The sequence below is a fragment of the Branchiostoma lanceolatum genome, chromosome 18 (genome assembly GCF_035083965.1).
Source record: "Branchiostoma lanceolatum isolate klBraLanc5 chromosome 18, klBraLanc5.hap2, whole genome shotgun sequence".
NCBI classification, from domain to species: Eukaryota; Metazoa; Chordata; class Leptocardii; order Amphioxiformes; family Branchiostomatidae; genus Branchiostoma; species Branchiostoma lanceolatum.
The window spans coordinates 8,588,767-8,610,250 of record NC_089739.1 but is presented as its reverse complement, the minus strand read 5'-3'; the positions used below and the strand labels follow the sequence as shown (position 1 = coordinate 8,610,250).

General features: G+C 42.3%; 2 protein-coding genes across 3 annotated transcripts; one reads left to right on the top strand and one right to left on the bottom strand.

Moving 5' to 3' along the window:
* Positions 1-530: 530 nt before the first annotated feature.
* LOC136424694 (beta-1,3-glucan-binding protein-like) lies at positions 531-12,617 on the bottom strand. The gene is made up of 18 exons (XM_066413319.1): positions 12,545-12,617; positions 9,670-9,783; positions 9,112-9,210; positions 8,748-8,900; positions 8,056-8,127; positions 7,099-7,253; positions 6,783-6,906; positions 5,770-5,905; positions 5,241-5,328; positions 4,929-4,989; positions 4,373-4,547; positions 3,755-3,846; positions 3,355-3,534; positions 2,787-2,864; positions 2,394-2,511; positions 2,070-2,141; positions 1,548-1,680; positions 531-967 (listed from the first exon to the last, which is right to left on the bottom strand). Exons 2-18 carry the CDS (start codon positions 9,776-9,778, stop codon positions 752-754), a joined length of 2,061 nt encoding a protein of 686 aa, XP_066269416.1. The 5' UTR covers positions 9,779-9,783; positions 12,545-12,617; the 3' UTR covers positions 531-751.
* On the top strand, positions 9,944-20,997 carry LOC136423764 (beta-1,3-glucan-binding protein-like). Of its 2 annotated transcripts, XM_066412046.1 has the most exons (11): positions 9,944-10,640; positions 14,799-15,010; positions 16,557-16,651; positions 17,143-17,217; positions 17,417-17,477; positions 17,867-18,049; positions 18,406-18,483; positions 18,756-18,873; positions 19,053-19,124; positions 19,524-19,656; positions 20,086-20,997. In XM_066412046.1, exons 2-11 carry the CDS (start codon positions 14,800-14,802, stop codon positions 20,296-20,298), a joined length of 1,239 nt encoding a protein of 412 aa, XP_066268143.1. In that variant the 5' UTR covers positions 9,944-10,640; position 14,799; the 3' UTR covers positions 20,299-20,997. The 2 variants fall into 2 exon arrangements, with proteins under 2 accessions (XP_066268143.1, XP_066268144.1); XM_066412047.1 differs by lacking the exon at positions 9,944-10,640 and having other exon boundaries at positions 14,380-15,010.
* The last annotated feature ends 487 nt before the right edge of the window (positions 20,998-21,484 follow it).

Here is a 21,484-nt window from a genome sequence, read left to right as displayed (position 1 = left end):
GTCCCTATTGAAAACGTGTTGACATTTGTCTACCGATATCATTTATAAAACATTTTACCCTGAGACTGTTGTTTGATACACTTCTTTAGTTGTGTAGCTTTTTGTGTCTTTTTTCCTAGATTTGGGCAAGGAGGTTAAAATATCAAGCTATTTTAACCTCCTTGATTTGGGGGTAATATCTGTTATCTTACAATTTACAAAAAAAGGAGACTCTTTTGGAGAGTCTCAATGCAAGGTCGAGTACGACCTTGCATTCAGACGATCTCGCTCAATGCAAGGTCGTACTCGACTTCTAAGCATTGAACTAATTGAACTAATGTAGCTAAGGTGGGAGATAGCGCTGCATGTTTGTTTTGAAGGTTTGTAGGCTATATTCGGGGGGGGGGGGGATTGGAAAGCAGTGGGCTGGGAGGGAGTTCCAGAGTTTTGCTGTTCGTGGCAAAAAGCTTAGTGTCTAAGACATATCGTGGATTAATCGTTTCTTGATACATTGTATAAGAATATTTGCAAGAAAGAAACAAACAATCGTGTCACATGGTAGAAATCTTTATTTCAAGATAATCACTCTCAGACAATGAGAAATAATAAAATCGACAATATTTTACACATATGTTCACGCAGCCTTGTCAGATATGGTCACGTCTAAATCTCGAATGAATTGGTGAGACCTCTCAAGATCTCGCGTGACCTCGTGAGACATCCTGAGGTCTCGCGGGAGTTGGTGATACCTCCTAAGTTCTCGCGAGACTTTTTAGACGAATTTCCAGACTTTGATGGACTGGATCTGCATGGCGACGTCATCACCGTTCCAGGTGGGGTACCACTGGTTCTTGGCGTTCCAGAAGTCCCTCATGGCGCCCTCACGGGAGTTGCCGTTGCTCCAGGGTTTCGGGTACGGCTGGTTGTCGGCGTTGTCCGGGAAGTAGGAATTTGTACCTCCGACAGCGACGTTGAAGATCAGATAGAACTAGGAATGTGAAAAGCAGAAGTTAACTGATATAATAATAATAATAATAATAATATCAGGTGTATTTGCAGCCAGTGCCACAGGCAGGTACCCAATGTGTAGGGTAATGAGGCTGTTTAACGTGTTCGAGGCACCTCCTCGAGCACGGGACCCCCGTTTTACGTCCCTCCCGGAAGACGATTTCGTGGAAAGCTTTCGTGAGGCTACAGCAATCCGGACGTCCTTGGTTGGTGTCAAGACATTTGATTACCACATCAAAATGCTTCATTTGAAACTTATTTCTCTTGAAATGCTTACTGGAATATGTGCCTATCCTCTTCCTCCTTTGATTGGATAGGAGACAGACTTTCCTCCAAGTAACGTGCCTTGACATCTGTGTTTTATGTAACAGTTACAGTTTAGAAAATATTGTATCGATTCAAAACCTCGTCGATATTTCACGACGATTGAGTACGTCGACTCTCAGAAGTACTTCATCATATGGATTCATTGAAGCATCGGACCTATTCCTATATAAGTTAGCACATATTCCTATACTTTTTTGTTAGGGTTTGCAGATGAAACGGCCGTCACGAATTACCTCTCGGTCAAACGGCGCCATCTTGCCCCGTCCAGCCCAGGGGTTCTCGTTAGACGGCAGCCCGAAGTTGCCCATGTCCCAGAAATTAGTCGGAGGGGAGACCAGCAAGACTTCTTCATCGTCAACCTCAACCCTGTGAATACATTCAAGTCATCAGGTATACGTAGTTTATAACACCAGACAAATGACTAGACCAGTAAAATGGAGGTGACTTTATTATGATGAAGTCGAGTGACAGGACGTAGAGTTCAAAGTTGGTAGAAATTAGTCACTTAACAACCTTGTCTACAACTGACGGTCATTTCCAGGTCCAATGGAAGAGGCTACTAATACATGGGGAGGTATTGTTTTTGGTCTGTCTGTGTTTTTGCAGCAATATATTTTTCATATGCTAGTCACACTCACCGCAGAGTGACGGGGAGTGATCAATGGACACATGTAATGTTAATCAAAAGCTTATATCAAAGAAATAAAATCATCTTCACAAGACGAGAGTGACATTGACCATTATCGTTGTCTTACCGGAGATAAGAGTCGGTCCAAGTCAGCACCCACTTGTGGAAGTCACTCCCATAAGTACCGGACTTGGCGTGCCTGTGAAGAGGAAGTGGAGTGGAAAATTCCGTATAGAAAAAAAGTCAAAGTTAAACATTTGACATCAAAGCTGCTGTTCTCAATTACCTCCATGTTGTTATAACACTGATGACCTTGGTGCTGATTGACCTTCAATATAACCATTATTGATTACTTATATGCTGTCATATCATTGTCCCATGTGCTGAATGGCCTCTAAAATGGATAAATATGGTTTAGTCTATTTATGTTTATCAGAAATTTACCCCTTACTTTGAGTTGGTGGTCAAGTGGTAGCCGTTGTAGGGCCATCTCGGTCCCCAGTGCAGGGTGGACCCCATGTCGTCAACTCCGATGGACCCGCCCCAGGATCCGAACAAGTTCCGGTTTCCTGAGTAAAGAAGAACATATCGTATACCACCGAGTGAGCGAAACGAACGAGGTGGTTTATGAGGTCATTACAGGTCATTGACAAGTTTCCGTGCTTGTTATTTTATCTGAATGTAGGCAAACGTATAAATGATGAAATAATCTATGGGAAAACATAATAGATACAAAATGATCACGATAATTAAGAATGTTACTCTTCGATTGTAAATGAAGTTCAGTCACTCAATGGGTGTTTGTAGAAGTTTTAATAAGTAAACGAACAGTATCGTAACTTACCCCTGGATTCCATGATATCGATTTCACCCGAAGCCGGCCAGCCCCCGTACGCGTTATCCCTTGGAAGCAGCCAGATTGCTGAGCAGATAATGCAAATGAAACAAGAAGGCAAAAATAAAAAAAAACAATTCAGACGAAGAATATTTAATGTGGGTTGGGTTCTACAACGTAGCTGAAGCATGGGGTTCCCTCGTGCACCGGAATGAAGTCTTAACGCTAAGAAGCAAGCACGCTTAATTGCTGAATTGCAGTCCCTCCCAGTAGTGTCCAAGTTATACTGTGCCCATGGTCACATTTCCAAACCTGGGCCCGATCTCCTTCGTGGGATGAAAAATCAAAATGTACGTTTATCATAAAATATACACAGATTATGCTCATTACTAATTCTTTTCTACCTTTTGTGTATTTTGTTGCCTTTTAAATCGTACCTTTTTCCCCGCAAACTGCCCAGCCATGACCCGTATGCAAATATGTGTTTACCATTAGGGGACAGACTTTGGGGTTCCCACCACCACACAATCGAGCCAGAGAAACACCAGTGTTACGTAAGACTAAACTAGTCACCCACCGGGCCAAATCCAGTCGCCTGTCGGCAGCTTAGCCCAGACCTCGACCTTCCCGTACTTGAAGCTGAAGCTCTCCATAGTAGTGACCCTGGCAGACTGGATGGGCGGCAGTGGGGCGTTTTGGGAACCCTGCAGGAAACAGGCCCGGCCCTGGGGGAAGTCCTGGGTGCAGTCACCATACGCTGCAAATGATAGGACCAAAATCGTCATAGTCGATTAAAGATACTATTCTAAAGGCTCGCCCACCAAAAAAAACGTGTGCACATAAGCACCACGTTAGGTATGGAATAAGCTTTCTTCCATTTTCTTTTTTGTCTTTCATTCTCTCCTACTTAAACTTGAGACTAAAATCAAATCCTTTTTTTATTCTTAGCACGATAGATGGAACAGGAAGTGACGTACTTTGTCCGTAAACGGAAGTGACGCCATGTCCGCCGCATTCCTTGCCGCTATCCCCTGGGCAGGATATGTGGCATCCGTGTCCTCGGCCGAAACTGCAAATTCGTGGCGGGAAAAAAATACAATTTATGTGTCTCTCAACAGTGGGAACCCAACAACAACTAAAATGCAGAAAAATGACTTTTAGTTAATGTTATACACAGTATTAGTTCTACTTCTACGATTTCGAACGTGAAGTGTACTTTCAGTTATCCATGTTTCTCTACCTGGCAAAGTTTTCCTTCAAAATCTTTAAGCTTTTAAAGCCACAAGTCTTGTAATGTTTGATTTTCATGAAGTAGTTAGATAAACCTATCTATCAATGTGCATGTGAATGGTCTTCAATACCAGGGATACCAACAACAGTGTCTATGTAAATGTTCTTCAGTACCATGGACAGTCACGACAATATCTGCATGAATTCCATTCAGTACCGTAGAAATCCACAGCAGTGTCCGTGTGCATACTCTTCAGTACCAGGGACAGATACAACAGCGCCTGTGTGAGTGTTTATCAGTACATGAACACAGGCTTGTGTAAGACATAACCAAAGATCTTTTTAGACTTTATGAAAAAGCAAACCTTCCGTAGCTGTTGTCACAGCGACACTCCGTCCCCTTCAGTCCGAAGTACTCGAACCCCTGTCCTGCGCAGTGCGCCACACACTTCCCAGGGTTCATGTCGCCAGCGGTCAGCAGACTCTCCGTCAGGTCAGCGTCTCCGTTGTCGTTGAAACATCCAATGTAGTTGTAGCCGTCTGAAACAACACCAGTGTTTAGTTACTTTCAAGCAGATACTGTGAGAAAACGTTCTACATCATCAAATACTGTGAAAAACATTCCTACGTCATCAGATATGGTGAGAAACCTGTCTACGTCATAAGATACTATGAGAAAACGTTTTATATTATCAGACACTGTGCGAAAACTTCCTACATCATAAGGTGCTGTAAGAAAACTTTCTGCGTCATCAAATACTGTGAAGAATCTTTCTACATTACCAGATATTGTGAGAAATCTTTCTCTATTATTCGATACTGTGAGAAATAGCTCTATATCATCATGGTGGTTTTAACCTCCTTGATATCATCATAGACAAAAGGACAAAACGATCTTTGATTACATATTTTACAACTTACGCCAGAAGTCGATGTACCCGGAAGTCAGAAACTCCTCCCCATAGTGCTCGGAAGCAAGAGTCTAACGAAGGAAGAGGACAACACGATTCGTTATTTGCAGTCACGTGACTAATGACGTAGACTAGTGTCTGCCATCTTGGTGGGTTAAAGGCGTGATTCCCTTTACGTACTATATTTATTTTTTCCTTTCCTTTTTTGCCAGGTTGTTATCTTAGATCCATCTTCTTTAGATCCATCAACCGTACCAAAAATGTATTGATACTGAACTTGCAAAAAACGTTACAACGCTTTCCTCTTTCAAGAAGTTGTTACCGGTTTGAGGTAGAGGTTTCCATTCTGGACATAAAGGTTGTCAGGGTGGCCGTAGTAGGACTGGAACTCTTCGTTCTGTAGGAAGTATACAAATGTAAATCAGAGTTTACCTGTATTCTTATTCTTTAGGTAAGAAGAATGCCATATGCCAACGACGTTATATTGTCAATTCTAGGCTGCAGGTAAACACAACGAGACGAATGCAAATCAGTTCTCATTCTTAACCCTGCAAGACAACGTACTCAACAGATCGAAGGAATCCGAGATGCTTGCCTTGTTTCTGCTTTTATGTATTAAGTAGAAGCAAGTTTATCGACGAACGTAATAAGGTCGTTCGCCATTCCGAAGACTCATTCGCTGCGAATGTATTGTAATGTGTCAAAGGTGAAGGCCCCTGAGAAAGAAAACACGTCTGGACATTGTTTAATAGAGACAATGGTCGAGACGAGAACTGTTTACAAGCCAGGGGCCTTCACCTTTGACCTTGCCCATGCGCACTCGTAATCGTGAACGACCTTATGAAACTAGCATGGGAACGAGAGTACGTACTCCACCACCCCCCGCGGTGACCTCTGCCCTCCACTTGCTGGTGTCAAAGGTGTCGAAGTTGTCCTCAAACACCAGCTCCAGGTTATCGCCTGTAGTTCCCCCGGTGTCTGTACCAGCTAAGGTAGACTTCATTATTCACATTTCAAATAGGATTGACCAATCAGGAGCTCACATTTCATATCATCTATGAAGCTGTAATAGCATTGGTCAGCTCACAAAGGTACAGTTATTAGAATAGCCATCCGGAAGGTTTGATTCTTGTTCTAGTGAATAGATGAGACAAGGGGGTGCTATTTCAGGTTGTCGCCTGTAGTTCCACCGATGTTTGCACCAGCCAAGGTAGACTTCATTGTTTATATCTCAATGTATATCGCAAGATATAAATGGGACTGACCAATCAGGACCCCCCATTTCAAATTGCTTATGAGGCTGCAATACAATTTGCGGGCCAAAGATTATTCGAATGAACGCACAGTTGTGCCAACAAGTATACAGTCATTCGGATAATCATAGAATTACTTTTTCAGTAAGAGAAGGCTGAATGTTCCAGTGAATTAATGAGATAATTAGAGGGGTACTATCTCATTAATATTCCAGAAAGAAAACAGATTTCTTCCATTGAAGTAGTGAACTAATAGAGTGATGTCACATTAATCTCTCTTCTAGAGAATTAATGAGAAGAAAGGGGTGCAATCTCATTAATTCTCCAGAAGAAAAAAAGGCTTTTCTACATCTTTAGAGGATCGAGAGAGATGGAGGGATAGAGCCAAGAACATCTTAGCATGCATGCAGATATCTCGTCAGAATGATGACGAGAAGAAAACTGAATTCTCCTTCCAGTGAATTAATGAGATAAAGGGGTGTCATCTCACTAATTCTCCAGTAAGACAAGACTAAATTCCCCTTCAGGTGCAACAATGCGACAACGTTTGTAGCTCTAAACAATATGCTAATCTGACTTCTAAAATCCCACAACATTCACGGAGTATGTACCGATGTCCCATACGGTGTTCCTGTAGTCCCCGCCACATTTCCCACCGGACCCTCCGGAGCAGCCGTAGTAGCAGTCCGACTCCGGGGCCCGGCCGTGCTTGCCGTAGCTGTGGCCGCAGGCGCACTGGAAATAGAATAAAATCAAGCGCAAGATAGACGACCAACTAACCAACCAACCAACCAACCAACCAATCAATCTATCAACCAGCCAGCAAATGAATGAATACATTAATAGATAGATAAATAGATTAAAAACTAAATGAATAAATAAATCGGCCAGTGGACAGCGAAGAATCAAGTAGAAGAAAACAGTTACCTCAATAGCGTATTGCAGTCCAATGTACCTGTACCCCAGCGATGCGCAATGCTGGCTGCAGGTACTGTAACCGTTCGTGTGGGTAAGGGTGGTCGAATAGGGGAAATCTCGGTCATTGGCATCGTCAATGAAACACCCAAGATAGGTCCCGATGCCTTGAAAATGAACAGATACGTTTTTTTAAAGAATGAACAACCAACACATACACGCATGGCATTGCCCAATCAGCACCAAGGTCAGATTTGTGATATCCAATCAGCACCAAGGAGATGAATGATCTCATCCAACTATAAACCATCAATACTAACTGCTATAGCTTGTGGATTTCGTCATGCTATGATTCCAATAGAAGAACTAGAATTCTGCACAGATACTATTGGCTCCGTCTCTGTGGTGTTGCCAGAATGCATACGTACATGTTTGCTGACTGTTTGAAAATCGAATTGTGCTCAACATATCCTTAGCGCGTAAAGGATAACATATATGGACGTCAGAACTTTTAAAGATCGAGGTCACATATGTTTCTTATTATCTCACCTTTCCTACATGTTATCAGTTGCGTAGCCATATCTGTGCGACTGGCGTAAGTACATAGTAACATGATTGACCGTATCCTGTAACTGGCATTTCTGTCTCCTGTTCATGATAAGTACCGGATACCTCCTATGTACTTAATATAACATGACCCTTAGCATCAGTCCCACCAGCCTTAAACATACACGACAGAACACTCTTTGTGGAAACCGGGGGTTTGATCCCAACACAAATTAACATTGCTCGGTCTTTTCTTTTCAAATCTGTGCCCATGATATTTATGATACGTTTCACACGAAGCTTCATAGTGTGTTTGTCTTTACAAATATGATAAAGATCTAGTACTTTTATCAAATGGCTACGATGAGATATTACTTAAAAAGTTGCCTATTTGTAATAGTGAACGAGAAAAACATTACTTACCGCTAAAACCTTCGACCGTCCCCGAGGATACAGTGGTCGTCCCGGAGGTTGTTGTACCAGAGGTTGTTGTATCTGAAATACGATGGTGACAATCATAGAAATGACGAACTTCAATTCGGTGCCATGAGATATTGCAAGATAAACACTTTTTTATACACTTCATCAAAATTACTTGTAGGACTCGATCTGACTTTTTTTGCAGAAAGAATAATACTAAAAACAAAGTTATCCTTCTTCAATTTACAATAATCTACGAAGCTCATCTTCTTGCAATTGGTTACACTCTTTACACTCTTTGTAGAATACAATACTTCATATACATCTAATTGCATTCCTCAATGTGTTGAAGATCAACAAATTGGCGATAGGAATAATATCCAGATAAGTAACAGTTTGCTTGACACAAACACAAACACCCCCGAAATATGTCCAACTGTTGCGATTTTCATGATATCACAACATAGGTTAATAAGCGAGAAGAAGTTGACTGTACTCGGCTTGCTTAGTGTAACATCCTTATCTGCTATGCGCCATTGTGTATGTTTAACTCGTGCACGTGTATTAAACCTTTCTGTATACAAGTTTGTTATATTCTTGTCGAGGCATGACTGTACAATAAAGGTCTTTCACTCCGTCTGTAGTTTATAAGGTTGTGGACACAGGGAGTGAGGAGGTGCTCTGTTTTTCCTTACCGACGTTGTTATTTCCCCCTGTAGAGCCCGAGGCCGTCCAGGACTGATCCAGAAGGTTGTGACCGAGCCCACCTCTAACAACGTGGACCCAATAATAGAGGGTCTGTCCGGGGGAAATTGAGACTCTGGTATTCTCGTGAACAAACTGGCCGTCTGCAAAACACAAAGAACACAATAATTTAGTCTGTATAATATTTTTTTTTACTTTTTATGATGTTTTGGCGGTTGTGGAATGATACGAAGCTTAATCCTAATATTAATAATAGTATGTGGACGTACAGATATTTTGATTTTTATCATGTATGTTGCGCCATGTTAACTTTTAGATACTATGTATTGGAAGTGTTTTATCTGTTGTCCTTACTTGATTGTTGCCTGACGTCATAATTCCATTGGCCGGCCTGCACCCCCGGTAGCGGACTGTCCACGTTGTAGTGGAACGCCACGAGAGTCACCCCGGAATCTAGAACAATACGAGGTGTCAAAACCAAAAGTTCCGCTGCAGTACAATAGAAGGCAGCTAGAGGGCATATAATCTATCTACTATCAGTAGAGCTGCAGAATACAGTAGGTTATTATCAGTAATAGTTTCCTCCTTTTGCCAACCCCTACCAGCATACCAAATATCATAAAGATCCATCCACGACTTCTCGAGGGAACGTTTTACTGTTAACAAACAAATACACATACGAACAGACACACACATGCACCCGAAAATAACTGACCGTTCGGCAGAATTTTTTCAAAGTTGAATAAATGAATAACACTACATGCCCCGCCGTTGTGCCCTTAGGAAAGGTACTTTATATAATACAAACAAACAAACAATTAAAAACCTTCTCTCCAATGATTACTTTGATCAATAACATCGAAAGGGTACAGTGCAGTGTACAGAGGTGACGACATGGGAACGAGAGCTGACCTGCTGGGTACGTGATTCTCAGTCCCTGGGGAGACAGCAGCGACAGGGTGGGCTGTTTCACCGTGTACGCGCATGCGCCGTGGATCAGCAGAAACGCCAGCAACAACATCTTGTCTGCAACATAACGAAAGTATGACCTGATAATTTTAAGGACAGAACTTTCGAGGTTAGATGTGTTGATAGACTATATTGTGTATTTCATATCGACTGTAGCACATAGTACTGCGCGTATCAGTTAGGAGTGGAGGAATGAATTCTAAACCTCCACATAGGAGGGCCTGCATGCCCTTTTTCGTAAGACGTAATTCAGCCTTTTTCGTGTTCGTAATCCGTAGGCAGTCGCCCCAAATCAACGTAATTCGTAATCAGTACATAAGCCGTAACGCGTAATTGGTCGCTTTCTTTCTACGTAAACCGTAAGTTACCTTTATGCAACGTAAAGCGTAATCCATAAATTGCTGGTTAAGCGTAGGCTGATTTCAAAATGGTCCAATCCACAAGCGAGCGCCTCCCATCATTATGTCCGCGATGAATTCTATCAAAATTCCCCTAAGTATACTGTGGTACGCAGAGCATCGTGCTGAAAGGCCGCGAACCCAAGCAAAGCATGAGCTCAGCAAAGAACACCCTGGGTGCGATACCCTCACTCTCGATCGATGACGTGTGACTACATCTACGTATACCCCGAGGTCTTACGATGGCCCCTCTATGATGCACGTACATCTAGTATTTGTTTACCCTATGTGCAAAAATAACAATCAGTTGCACCATCGAAAATCACATTACACTATCTACTTCACTCAAGAGCAGGCTGGGATGTTAATTCATGGCCACTCCCATGTCAGAGGTGACTCACAATTAGCTCCAGAGCGACCAGACTGGTTCGGACTTCATTTCATGCAGGAGTAATACCGCGTGGCGGATCATCGCTAAGATATCTCTAACATTGTCATCCGATTTGTGCCTCACAGGTGGGAATACATTTATTGTACGAATTCTAGATCTCTGAAGAATGTTTGCATTGCGACATAGAAATTTATTTATATATACATATTAAAAGTTACTATTTTTCATATAAGAAGGCATGTGCTGCCTTTGCTGCTAACTCTGTTTGAAAAGACCAGACCAGTTTTTGACAGGCTTTCTCGCACTGAATGCTTCTTCTGTTTTCAGTTGCCACACGTTATGCTCAAAAGTTACGAAAAAGTCGTTCCGAAAGTTATTTATTCGGGTGGAAAAATACGTATACGTGTCGAGGTGGGGTAGGAATGGGGTGGGGTAATTGGTTTGGTACGTAATGGACGTGACCAGATTATCAATTGCAGTCACTGTCAGTGCAATTGTTATATCAATTTGGTTAAACGTTGCCGCACAAATCTAGTGTCTTTTACAAAAGCGCACGTCAGGATACCATGTTGTCATTGGACGAGCCATGACATTGTGCAATGAGACTGTACTTCCTTCAAATACGCTGAAATGGAGTTAGGAGAACTTCAATGTATGTGATAGCACAGGTCCCTCTATAACGTCACATTACTATTTCTAAGTACACGAAAATAGAAATTTCCACCATAAAAGGTCTTCATTCATAAGCAAGCTGTGGTGTTTGTCGGGCTCAAATGTGGCTTCCCATTTCAGATGTGACGTGAAAGTTCGTAGTTCAATAGTGCTACGTATTATAAGTAAACAAACAGGTTAAACTTCATTTGATACAGAAGTCATTGCGTGTGACCTCACGCCAGTCTAGACTTCGTCATTATCACTCATGCGTTTAATGCAAATGCTAAATTAAGGTGCTTTTCAACTCATCTCCATGATGCTAAAAATCGCTTGCTTTGACGAAGCTAAGAGTTCAGCCTCTAGGGGTGTGAGTTTTGACTCAGAATTTAGAGTAGGGCGTTGAGAGGCTGACTAGATTTAGCGTCATATGTAGCTCCGGAATTTAGCGTTTAGCGTTCTCGAGACGCCCCCATGCAGGCCGCTCTCAAGGAGGTGTCCTCAAAAGTAGGTATTCAACATAATATCAATAGTTTTGACGCAGAACTAGATAGTTGAAGCTTTGTAAAGTCTTTAAGCAGGTTCGAAAGCCTCATGATTTAACGTAATTCGTAATCAGCTCTGAGACTTCAACGTAATTCGTAATCGACGGCGAAAATGTTGCGTAATTCATAATCACTACTCCCCATGCAGGCCCTCACATAGCGGTCAAGTTTCATAATTTTACAGAGTTAGCATCTTTCACATTGTTATGCTCTCTCAACCTGTACATTTTGTTTAACAAATGTCACTTACATTGCTCACCTCCGGAAGTTTGAAATGGAATAGTCTAAGAATGCACGAGACGAAAACGTTTTCTGACCCAGCATTAAACTCCTCGGATCCAGAAGAACACCTTTGGAAGTTGCTACGCCTTTCTCAAGAAACTTACCGGAAGTTCTTCAAACTTACAACGACATGATCCCCATGGTGGGAAAGGTAATTGACACAGAAAAGAAGTCAATGGTTTCTTAGATGCTCTAAGGAGTCCACCTCTTGAATATCATTTAACCCTCTGCAAGCAACCGAATCCGATGGTAAGTCCCTTGTGTGACATGCATGTAACGTTACATGTTAAGATAGATATCTAGAGTCGTCGTAGGGAGCATTTGGCTGGAAATGTAACACTGGGGGGTCAAGGGTTTCTTAGATGCTCAAAGGAGCCCGTCCAAGTCTTGAAATCGTTTCCATATGTCTCAAGAAACACAAACGCTATACTGTACAGGCAACCTAAATTCGGTGGCAAACATTTTGCGTAGAATTGCATTACGGCCCGTAAAGAATGGCGACCAGGCTATCTAAAGAGAGACAATGCCCTTATTAAAGTGCTCATACTTACGTCTTAGTGCTTGATGCGTCCCTGTTTCGAAGATCGGACGGAAACTACACGAAGTTCTTCAACCCGGTTTTTATAACGGAAAACGGAAGAACTGGGGCATCACGGGACTTGTACCATTTGCCGGCCAACTTGCTGTGTTTGGAAAGTACACATCATACGTCATAGATCCACAGTTACGTGACTTCAAGTTATCGTCCTTAAGAACATCCCTAGCTCTTCCAAGACAACGTGAGGTGGCAATCCTTGTTAGAGCGGTTACTAATGCAACACTTTATTCGTCTGTACTATATATCGAATCGTCGATGAAGGTTAGACATCCAGGTAATAAGATACGCCGAATAGCAGTGGAAAGGCTTTGGGAAATCATATCCAGTTTCCAAAATCATATCCAGTTGCTTGAGTAACTGCTATTTGGAGTACTATTACTCTCCAAGCAGAGGAGGGGTTTCGGCTGGTTTTTGACGTGTTTCTAGGTGTTTTGTCGGGCTTTCTACTTTGTCATGTTTTTTTTGTTTTTTTTGTATAGCCAACCCGCTATACAAAAAAAAAACATGACAAAGTAGAAAGCCCGACAAAACACCTAGAAACACGTCAAAAACCAACCAAAACCCGTCCTCTGCTTGGAGAGTAGAGTACTATAGAATCGTTCTACGGGGCATGAGCAAATACGAACCTTTCCGTTTGTTATTCTGGATTATCACGATCACCATTTAAACAGCTGACCTGTTCCCCAAAACTGTTTATACAAGTTCCTTATATAACAGACAGTGTTGACAGATGCAGCTTTTTGGAAAACATGCCATTTCCCATGGTGTGTGTAAAGTTACTTTGTCTCATACGACTTGATAACTACCTTCCTTCACATTCCACCTCTTCAGTGCGGTTTCGTATATTCTACACGTTTAAACTCACATATACACGTTACCACGCCACAGAACTAGACTGTTTTCAATTTCATAATCTCCAAGCAAATCTTTGGGGACGCTAAATCGTTACATTATCCTTGCTGTCTTCTTCTGTGTCAAAAGTAGTGATTCTGTTTGTGATAGCAATGCGCAGCTAGCTAGGACTACAATCTAGACGTTACAATCTAGTCTCCCCAACATCTGCTTGTGGATTACTCTTATTGCAGTATGAAAAGAAGAGAAAGTTGGGAAGTATGATGAGGAGTATGAAAGGAGATGTTGGGGAGACTAGATAAGCTGGAGCGTAATGCTGCCATGCCCTCTGTGAGAGGCGACTTCCACTGAGCGTCCTGCTGGTACTCCGTGTGTCTCTATTTCTTGGAACATCCGGTCTTAGCGTCTTGGATGAGGGGTTCTAAGAAACATTCGAAGATGAGCCTTTGATGCTTCAACAGTTCGGATCATTTGTCTCTATATTTCCTGTGCTCTTCTTATTTTCACCATCATATTAGTCCAACAGGTATTTTGTCTGCCAAGGAGCAATAAATGATCGTCGGGGCCACAGGTACACTACACAAGACAAACGCAAGGGGCGCACCGTCCTGTAATAAACGTGTACTAGAAGAAAACAGTGTCATTGCTAGAAGTTATTTGCAACATAGACTTCAGAATTCTAGATAATGATAATGTATAATGGTAAGAAAAAAGGTGCGCAAAGTAATGAAACTAAAAAGAATCGATATTTTCACATTTTTGGAATCCTTCCCAGATCTTCTCAGCCCTTGCCAAAACCAAGCATGACCTCTGACCATTTTCCTGACGTCAGGGTCCATGGTTAACCATTCACTTTCAGTAAACATAGGGTGAAAATTGTGAACAGTCAGTTATTAACGGTATATACACAAGCCTGTACAAATGGGTGGAGCTTTTTTAAAAACCCTTCGATCCTCATTGAAGTAATCAAATATGAATTCCCTCAGACAATAGTGAGAAACTCTTACAGATCACACCTCTTACTTCTGCAATGCGTACTTACTAGTCAAATATTTGCACATACCGTAATTCGTCTAAAAATTCAGTCAATGTCCACGATTCCTTTGTCTTTCAATAAAGCAACGAATCTGGTAATTTTCATAAAACACACAAGATAGACTCTCCTCTATTTGCGCTAAATGAATATAGAACAGGCTACCATAATGACTATCTTGTCAGAAATTTGTCATCGGAATCGTTTCCAAGTTAACGGTAGACTCAAATCTAAGATGTTTATTTAAGGACACTTTTACTTAAGGGCCACGCCTTCTAAACCATCTTAGAGTTTGGTCCGTCTATACACCTTTCTCTATAAGAATGCCCGGGTCAGGGAAAAAGTACCACTTTGACCATACGATGGAGTCTTCGAGTAGCAAGAGACAAGTCTTCGAGATGGAAGGAGGGGAAAAGAAGGGAGGCTGCTGCAGCAAGACGTGTAAAGTTGTGACGGGGCTGGTCGTCGTCTTGGCTGTTTTGGCGGGACTTGCTTGTGTCGGCTACTTCGTGATTTATAAGATGTATTTTGAAGGTAGGTCGTTATGTAACGTTGTAGTGTCGTCTTTCGTGAGAAAATCTAAGGTTTGCTAAAGGAAAAGCTTTCGAATATTGATCATTATATCGACTGTTTTTGATGGTAAACTTCATTCTATTCCGACTGTTTCGTCACATGTATGTGCACATGATTTGTACTTTTATGATACTTACTTTGAACGTAAGCAGAACAACAAAAATGCGGAATGTTTACTTTGGGTTGTAAATCAATTAGGGCATGGTGCGGGCAAAAGAGGGGAATGCTATATAATGATACTTTTGGGACTTGTAACGTTATTTGAACATGCATGTTTTCCACAGGGCTCTGTTTCTTTAGAAACTAGTTTGTACGTGCATTTTTGGTTGTGCAAGCGAAAACGCCCCGTACTCTATATTACGCCTTAAGTTTGCCGACCTTCAAGATTCAAAGGCCGCTTGACATTTAGCCTGACGGTTGCCCGACTGTTATATATGAGGGTCTGTACATGTGTCAAAGCGGCCGTTTACTTTGCTACCGTTGTCGTCGACTGTCGAAAATGTGTCAGTCCCTTTGCTTGCAATATCACGAAACGTCAGGTTGTAAAGCCAACAATGTGTGCTACCGAAGGGGAAGAGAGTAGGTTATTCAACTCAAGTCACTACAAACAACAACAACATAGGCCTTGTTCGCATTTTGATAATCGGCATATCATTGGGCAAAGAGAGACCGTTTAAAGGAAAGCTTTTCTTTTTTTCCCTGTCATCAGCTAGTCTCTACCAAACTAACAAGACCATAGCACGTCCAGGTCAAAAGATACAAAAATTGAAGTTCTGCTGCAGTACCAAGGTCACATACCAGGGGGCCCAAAATCGACCTTGAATTTTGGCTTCACAACACCCGCCCACATACCAAATATCATCGTAATCCATCCAGAGGTTCTTGAGTTATGCTGACTACAATAGTCCGGAAACACAAACACAAACACACAAACACGCCAAAAACAATATCTCCATTTTTCATGGAGATAACTACGCTAGCGAAAGGGGCAATATTTACCAGGGGAGTTTGTCCACCGTAGGGTTTCATTAGACAGGGTGCCATCCGATTACTACCGGGGCTTCTACACTCCGACACCCGCTACCCTGTAAAAAGATGGTAGCGAGTGTACATGTAGGAGCCCCGGTTCAGTATTAAATCGGATGGCATCCAGGCTAGGGCATCGAAATATTGACCTTCCCGCAAAGTGACTTCTCCTGGCCAATCATCCCATGTTGTCGAATTCTACTATCTGGGTCCTCGTAGGAAGGCCTGGTAGAGGCTGGTCAACCACACTGTGTATTCCATGGTTGCTACATATCCAGGGCAAACCATTTCTATCCTAGCTCTGTGTCTTTTTCATTCGGAAATATAAGAAAGGACAATACAGTTTTAACTGTAATTCTGATGTTAACATCTTGACTTTCTTCTTAAAAGAAGAAAGTCAAGATGTTAACATTAGAATGATCCTAGCGAAAACAAGCTATTGATGTCAGTAACTAAACTGTAAAAATTATTTCCTGAATAGAATCTTCAGACCAGTCGAAACTGATATTCGAGGACAACTTCGACACTCTGGACTTCACCAAATGGAAGCACGAAATCACCATGGCCGGGGGAGGGGTAGGTATTATCTGACTGCTTTAAGCTTCTTCAAAACATTTCTATTTAGCCCCTGTCACACAGCTGACCATCGCCTCCTGACCATGGCTATGAGTAAATCGTGAGCAAGGTCATCTGTGGTTGGGAGTTGGTCGGCGATTTTGCCTACTAGTCTATGGATAAAAAAAGATAAAAAAAGTCGGGAAAGTCATATTCTACTTGGATGTTATCAGAGTAGCAAACTGTAGAAAGATAAATAGACTATGAGGCCAGGCTACTCCCAACCAAGCACCGACTTTGGTTGGGGAGTTATCGTGAGCAAAGTCGTTAGAAGGTCTTGAATTTGTGACAGGGGCTTTTTCGGCGAATAATTTTGCTTCTATTTTCAGGCATGTGTTATGTTTCTGGCTTTTCACAAGATACATAGATGATATATATATATGATCGAGTAGACGGATTGTGAAATGTTATTGCTCTTTTTTGTAAATGTTATACTATTACTTCAATATTAGAACAACGAGTTCCAGATGTACGTCAACGACCGCGCCAACACGTACGTTCGGGACGGAATTCTGTTCATAAAACCGGTAAGTGCGTTTTGCTGCATTCACATGGCTATCTGCTACTTGTACATATAATGTATATTTGCACTTATTATGCCTTTTCAAGCTAAATATACGTACAGTATCTAATGATTCTCACGGTTGACTAGTAATCAAATAACCAACTTCAAATCACTGGTGGAATAAAACTGATAAAGAAATTTCCATGTCTCCTATTGTTCAGACGCCGACGGCGGATTTCTATGACGAAGCATTTCTGTTTGCTGGAACCGTCAACTTATACGGTGAGTATTTTCTTGGCCGGGGATTCTATGTGTAATCCTAGTATACCCCCTCCCCCATTCTATCATTCAGTTGAGCCCCTGGTTCCAACTGGGAGACTCCGGTTCAATCCTGGGAAGGGCCGATCTCGGTTGGGGCTGGACGTAAAATGTTCGGTGTTCGAGGAGGTGCCTCCAGAACGTCAAAGGGGAAGGGCTAGCAACACCTTCGCTGTAAAATATCCTGCTACGGAAACATTATAATCACAACCAGCCTGGGTACCATATAGTAACAGCTGGCTCAATCTTTTCGCTTGCTAACCACGCAAGCAAAACTGATTGAGCCAGCGATTACTACTGAGGATGGTACCCAGGCCAGATCACAGCTTAGCTCTTCTGTCCACCCTCCCTAGGCTTGACCCCAGCTGACCAGTGCACCAGTAACTTTAACGGCGGCTGCTGGAGGCAAGGTTCTGCCGACTTCCCCATCCCTCCCATCCGGTCGGGCCGCCTCACCACCGCCGAGAGCCTCAGTTTCACCTACGGAAAGGTGGAAGTCATGGCCAAGATGCCGACTGGGGACTGGATCTGGCCAGGTAGGTTTGGTCTTGCACTTTGGATAAATATCGCTAGGAGCGCTCATGCACGGAGAGTCTCAACTTCACCTACGGGAAGGTGGAGGTCATGGCCAAGATGCCAACTGATATATAGGTTTGGCCGTGCATTTTTTACAATTATCGCTAGGGGCGCTTTTGAACCGTACTCAGTCTGCTTTGTACTACTATAAAATCGCGATAGGCGCTTTTGACCTGTCGGCTGAAGAGAAAGTACGGAGACTTGATGCCTGTTGTTAATGAAGCTTGAGACGGGTTGCGGACAGTTATGAGACCACGTTGAAGTAAAATCTAAAGTTGCTGTAGATGTCACCAGAGGTCCTACTCTTTTCTCCCAGCTATTTGGCTTCTTCCCACGCACAACGAGTTCGGAGGCTGGCCTTCTTCTGGAGAGATTGACATCATGGAATCTAGAGGTGAGTTTCTATCCAGTCAGTGCCACTTTCGCCTGCGATGTTTTAGGAATGTGTTTCCTTCTGAATTATGGACAGAATATACGTCGATGAAGGTTAACATCCGGTTAAAAAGATATGTGACGCAAGAAAACATTTACTCAAGCAACTGGATAGATTATTAAATTCATGGGAGCTGTTTCCAAAATAATCCAGTTGCTTGACTCTAGATCTCATGAAAGTTCTTCGGATGCCATACGCAAGAAAACAGTTACTCATTGTTTTCTCTCGCCTAGGAAACCGTAACCTGACGGACGGCAATGGGAACTCCGTCGGAGTTGACCACATGGGTTCGACCCTGCACTGGGGGCCGTACTGGCCGTACAACGCCTATGACAAGACTTCAGAAGGATTGTAAGTTGAATCATAATGTTATACAAGATAACTAACTTTATATGCTGGGTACGACGATTCTTTGCAATCTGTGGCAGTCAAAATCTAATCCAGAGTACAGATATCCAAGACATAGTTTACGAGAACGCTAACCGAGCAAAAACAGTTGACATGTACGTGTGGTTTGCTTGCCTTTTCAGTATGGCGAAGGAGGGGACCTTCGGGAGTGCTTTCCTTAAGTACGGACTGGAATGGACAGAGGATCACATCAAGTAAGCTTAATGTTCCTTTCACATTTTCTTACATGGACGATTTGCTGAAACAGCCAAAAGACAACTTATTGCTGACAAGTAGAGAGCTTCTATGCATATTTAACAAGATCAATAAGACATAGTGTAACGGCGCGCTTTGGAAACCTGTTTAGTATGAGATCGGCATCGGTAACGAGGAAAGGACGAGTATATAGAGACAAAGGCATGTGATAGTATGCTTAGTAAAATAGGTTTTAGAGTCTATGTACGATTGACCATCATCAAGGTGTATGTGAGGGGATTGAATGTTTTTCAAAAGTTCAACCCGAGTGCAAGAGAGACGAACAATGTTATGCTAGTAACAAAACGGATGAAAGATAACATGACTCACCCACAAGATCAACTTTTCCTTCTTTCCAGGTGCTTCGTGGATGATGAGCTGGTCCTGAACGTGTCCCCGCCCAATGGATTCTGGGAGCTGGGTGATTTCGGGCTGAACGACACGGAGAACCCGTGGGTGGGGGGCGGCAAGATGACGCCCTTCGACAAGGACGTAAGATTTATGACCTTTTCAAAAATCAAATGTGCCAGTAAATAACTACTAAGTAATGCTTAGGTCCCAATTGCGCCGGTGCCCGTATAGCGTAGAGTGTGTAGTCCCAGCCGGGCCCCGAAGCCACAAATTTGTCCCAATGGACTGCCGGTATTCGCACGATTAGCTCACGACGTCTAGTTGTTGCCGGGTCCCGTGTTGATTTTAAGTCCGAGTTAAAATGGTTTGGGGTCCCGGTCGAGCCCCCAAAAGCCCGGCCGTCGCAGGGTGTCTCACGGGACCATGCCCGAAAGTTTAAAAAAAAAGCTCGTCAATTATCCGGCGTGGCCCTTTTTTGGGACCTAAGCATAAGCGGACGAACCTCAGACTGAGGACGAAGCATGACGCTTTTTTCGATAGCTAGTCATGTATTGTTCTATTCTATCCCAGTTCTTCCTGATCCTGAACGTGGCTGTGGGTGGAACAAACGGGTTCTTCCCGAATGACGGAGTGAACGGAGGGTACGAGCGGCCATGGGGGGCAGGAGACTGGTACGGAACGGCCATGAAGAACTTCTGGGCCGGCAAAGACCTGTGGTACCCGACCTGGGACGGGGAGGACGCCGCCATGCAGATAGACTGGGTCAAAGTCTGGAAACTCTAGGCTTTGTGAAAGTATAAGCACATGTACATGTAGTAAACAACAGGCTTTAGATCAAAATCTGGAAACTCTAGGCTTTGTGAAAAGTGGAAGTACAAGGGATAGATACAGGCTTTATTAATCCGATAAAAGTCTAGCAGCTCTAGGTTTAGTATAACAAGCAACAACGTGTATCATCAGATACAGGCATTAGATCGAGATTTGGCAGTTATAAGCTTTTTGAAAAGTGCAGTACCGTTACAAGTAGTAAACAACATATAGTCTTTAGAACAAGGGTTGGAACCTATAGGTTTTATGTAGTATGTACAAGTAGTAAGGATGTTTTATAGTTCAGATTTATAAAAATATCTGTAAGGGCAGACTCATCTTTGATAAGCAAAACTTTACTTCCAGTACGTTTTTATACTACATTTCTTGTGACATGTTCTGTGAAGAACCAGTGAATCAACCTTAAACTTTAATAGTTAGTACCTCCAATAGTTCACCTTCTTTCAAAGGGTGTTCTTACATGAACTCAAAGCTGTTGTAAAGGGGTAAGATTGTGACCTCTATTGGCTAGAGTATTTTCTGCCCATATAGCTAAATTGAAAAGACTTACAACTTCATTTTCTGACAAAAGAGCAAGGGTGGGTAACTTAGACAGTAGCTCTGGTGGAAGATTCCTATATCATACCATGGACCAAGACTAGTACTGTAATTCTTGATTTGTTAACTGTAACTTAATTTTAGCTACTTTAATGGTGACTAGTCAACTGTAAATATTTCATAATTGCAAATATTTGATTACTATCATTTTAGACAGCGATGTTTGTTCCCACCTTTAAAAATAAATTCAGCGAACTACTCACTTTTCCCCAAACCGCTAAAATTACCAACCACAATATCAGATGGATTGACAGTATACTGGGGAACCATTGTATATTGTTTAGATAAAGCATTTGGGTCCTTCTTTGATGGAAGTTGTAATAGCTATGATGTTATCCTTTAGAATAAAACATCCTAGAGACACAAATTTTTCCAGCCAAGATCTATACCTTTATTTCTCCTGTTTTTGACATTTTCCGAGTACAAAAACATCAGTAAGTGCAGTAAAAAGAAGTCAGAGTCATCCATGCAGTACTACTCTTTTTATAATTTTCGTGGACATTCAACTTTGTTAGCAACCAAAAGTCAACAAAGCTTTTATTTC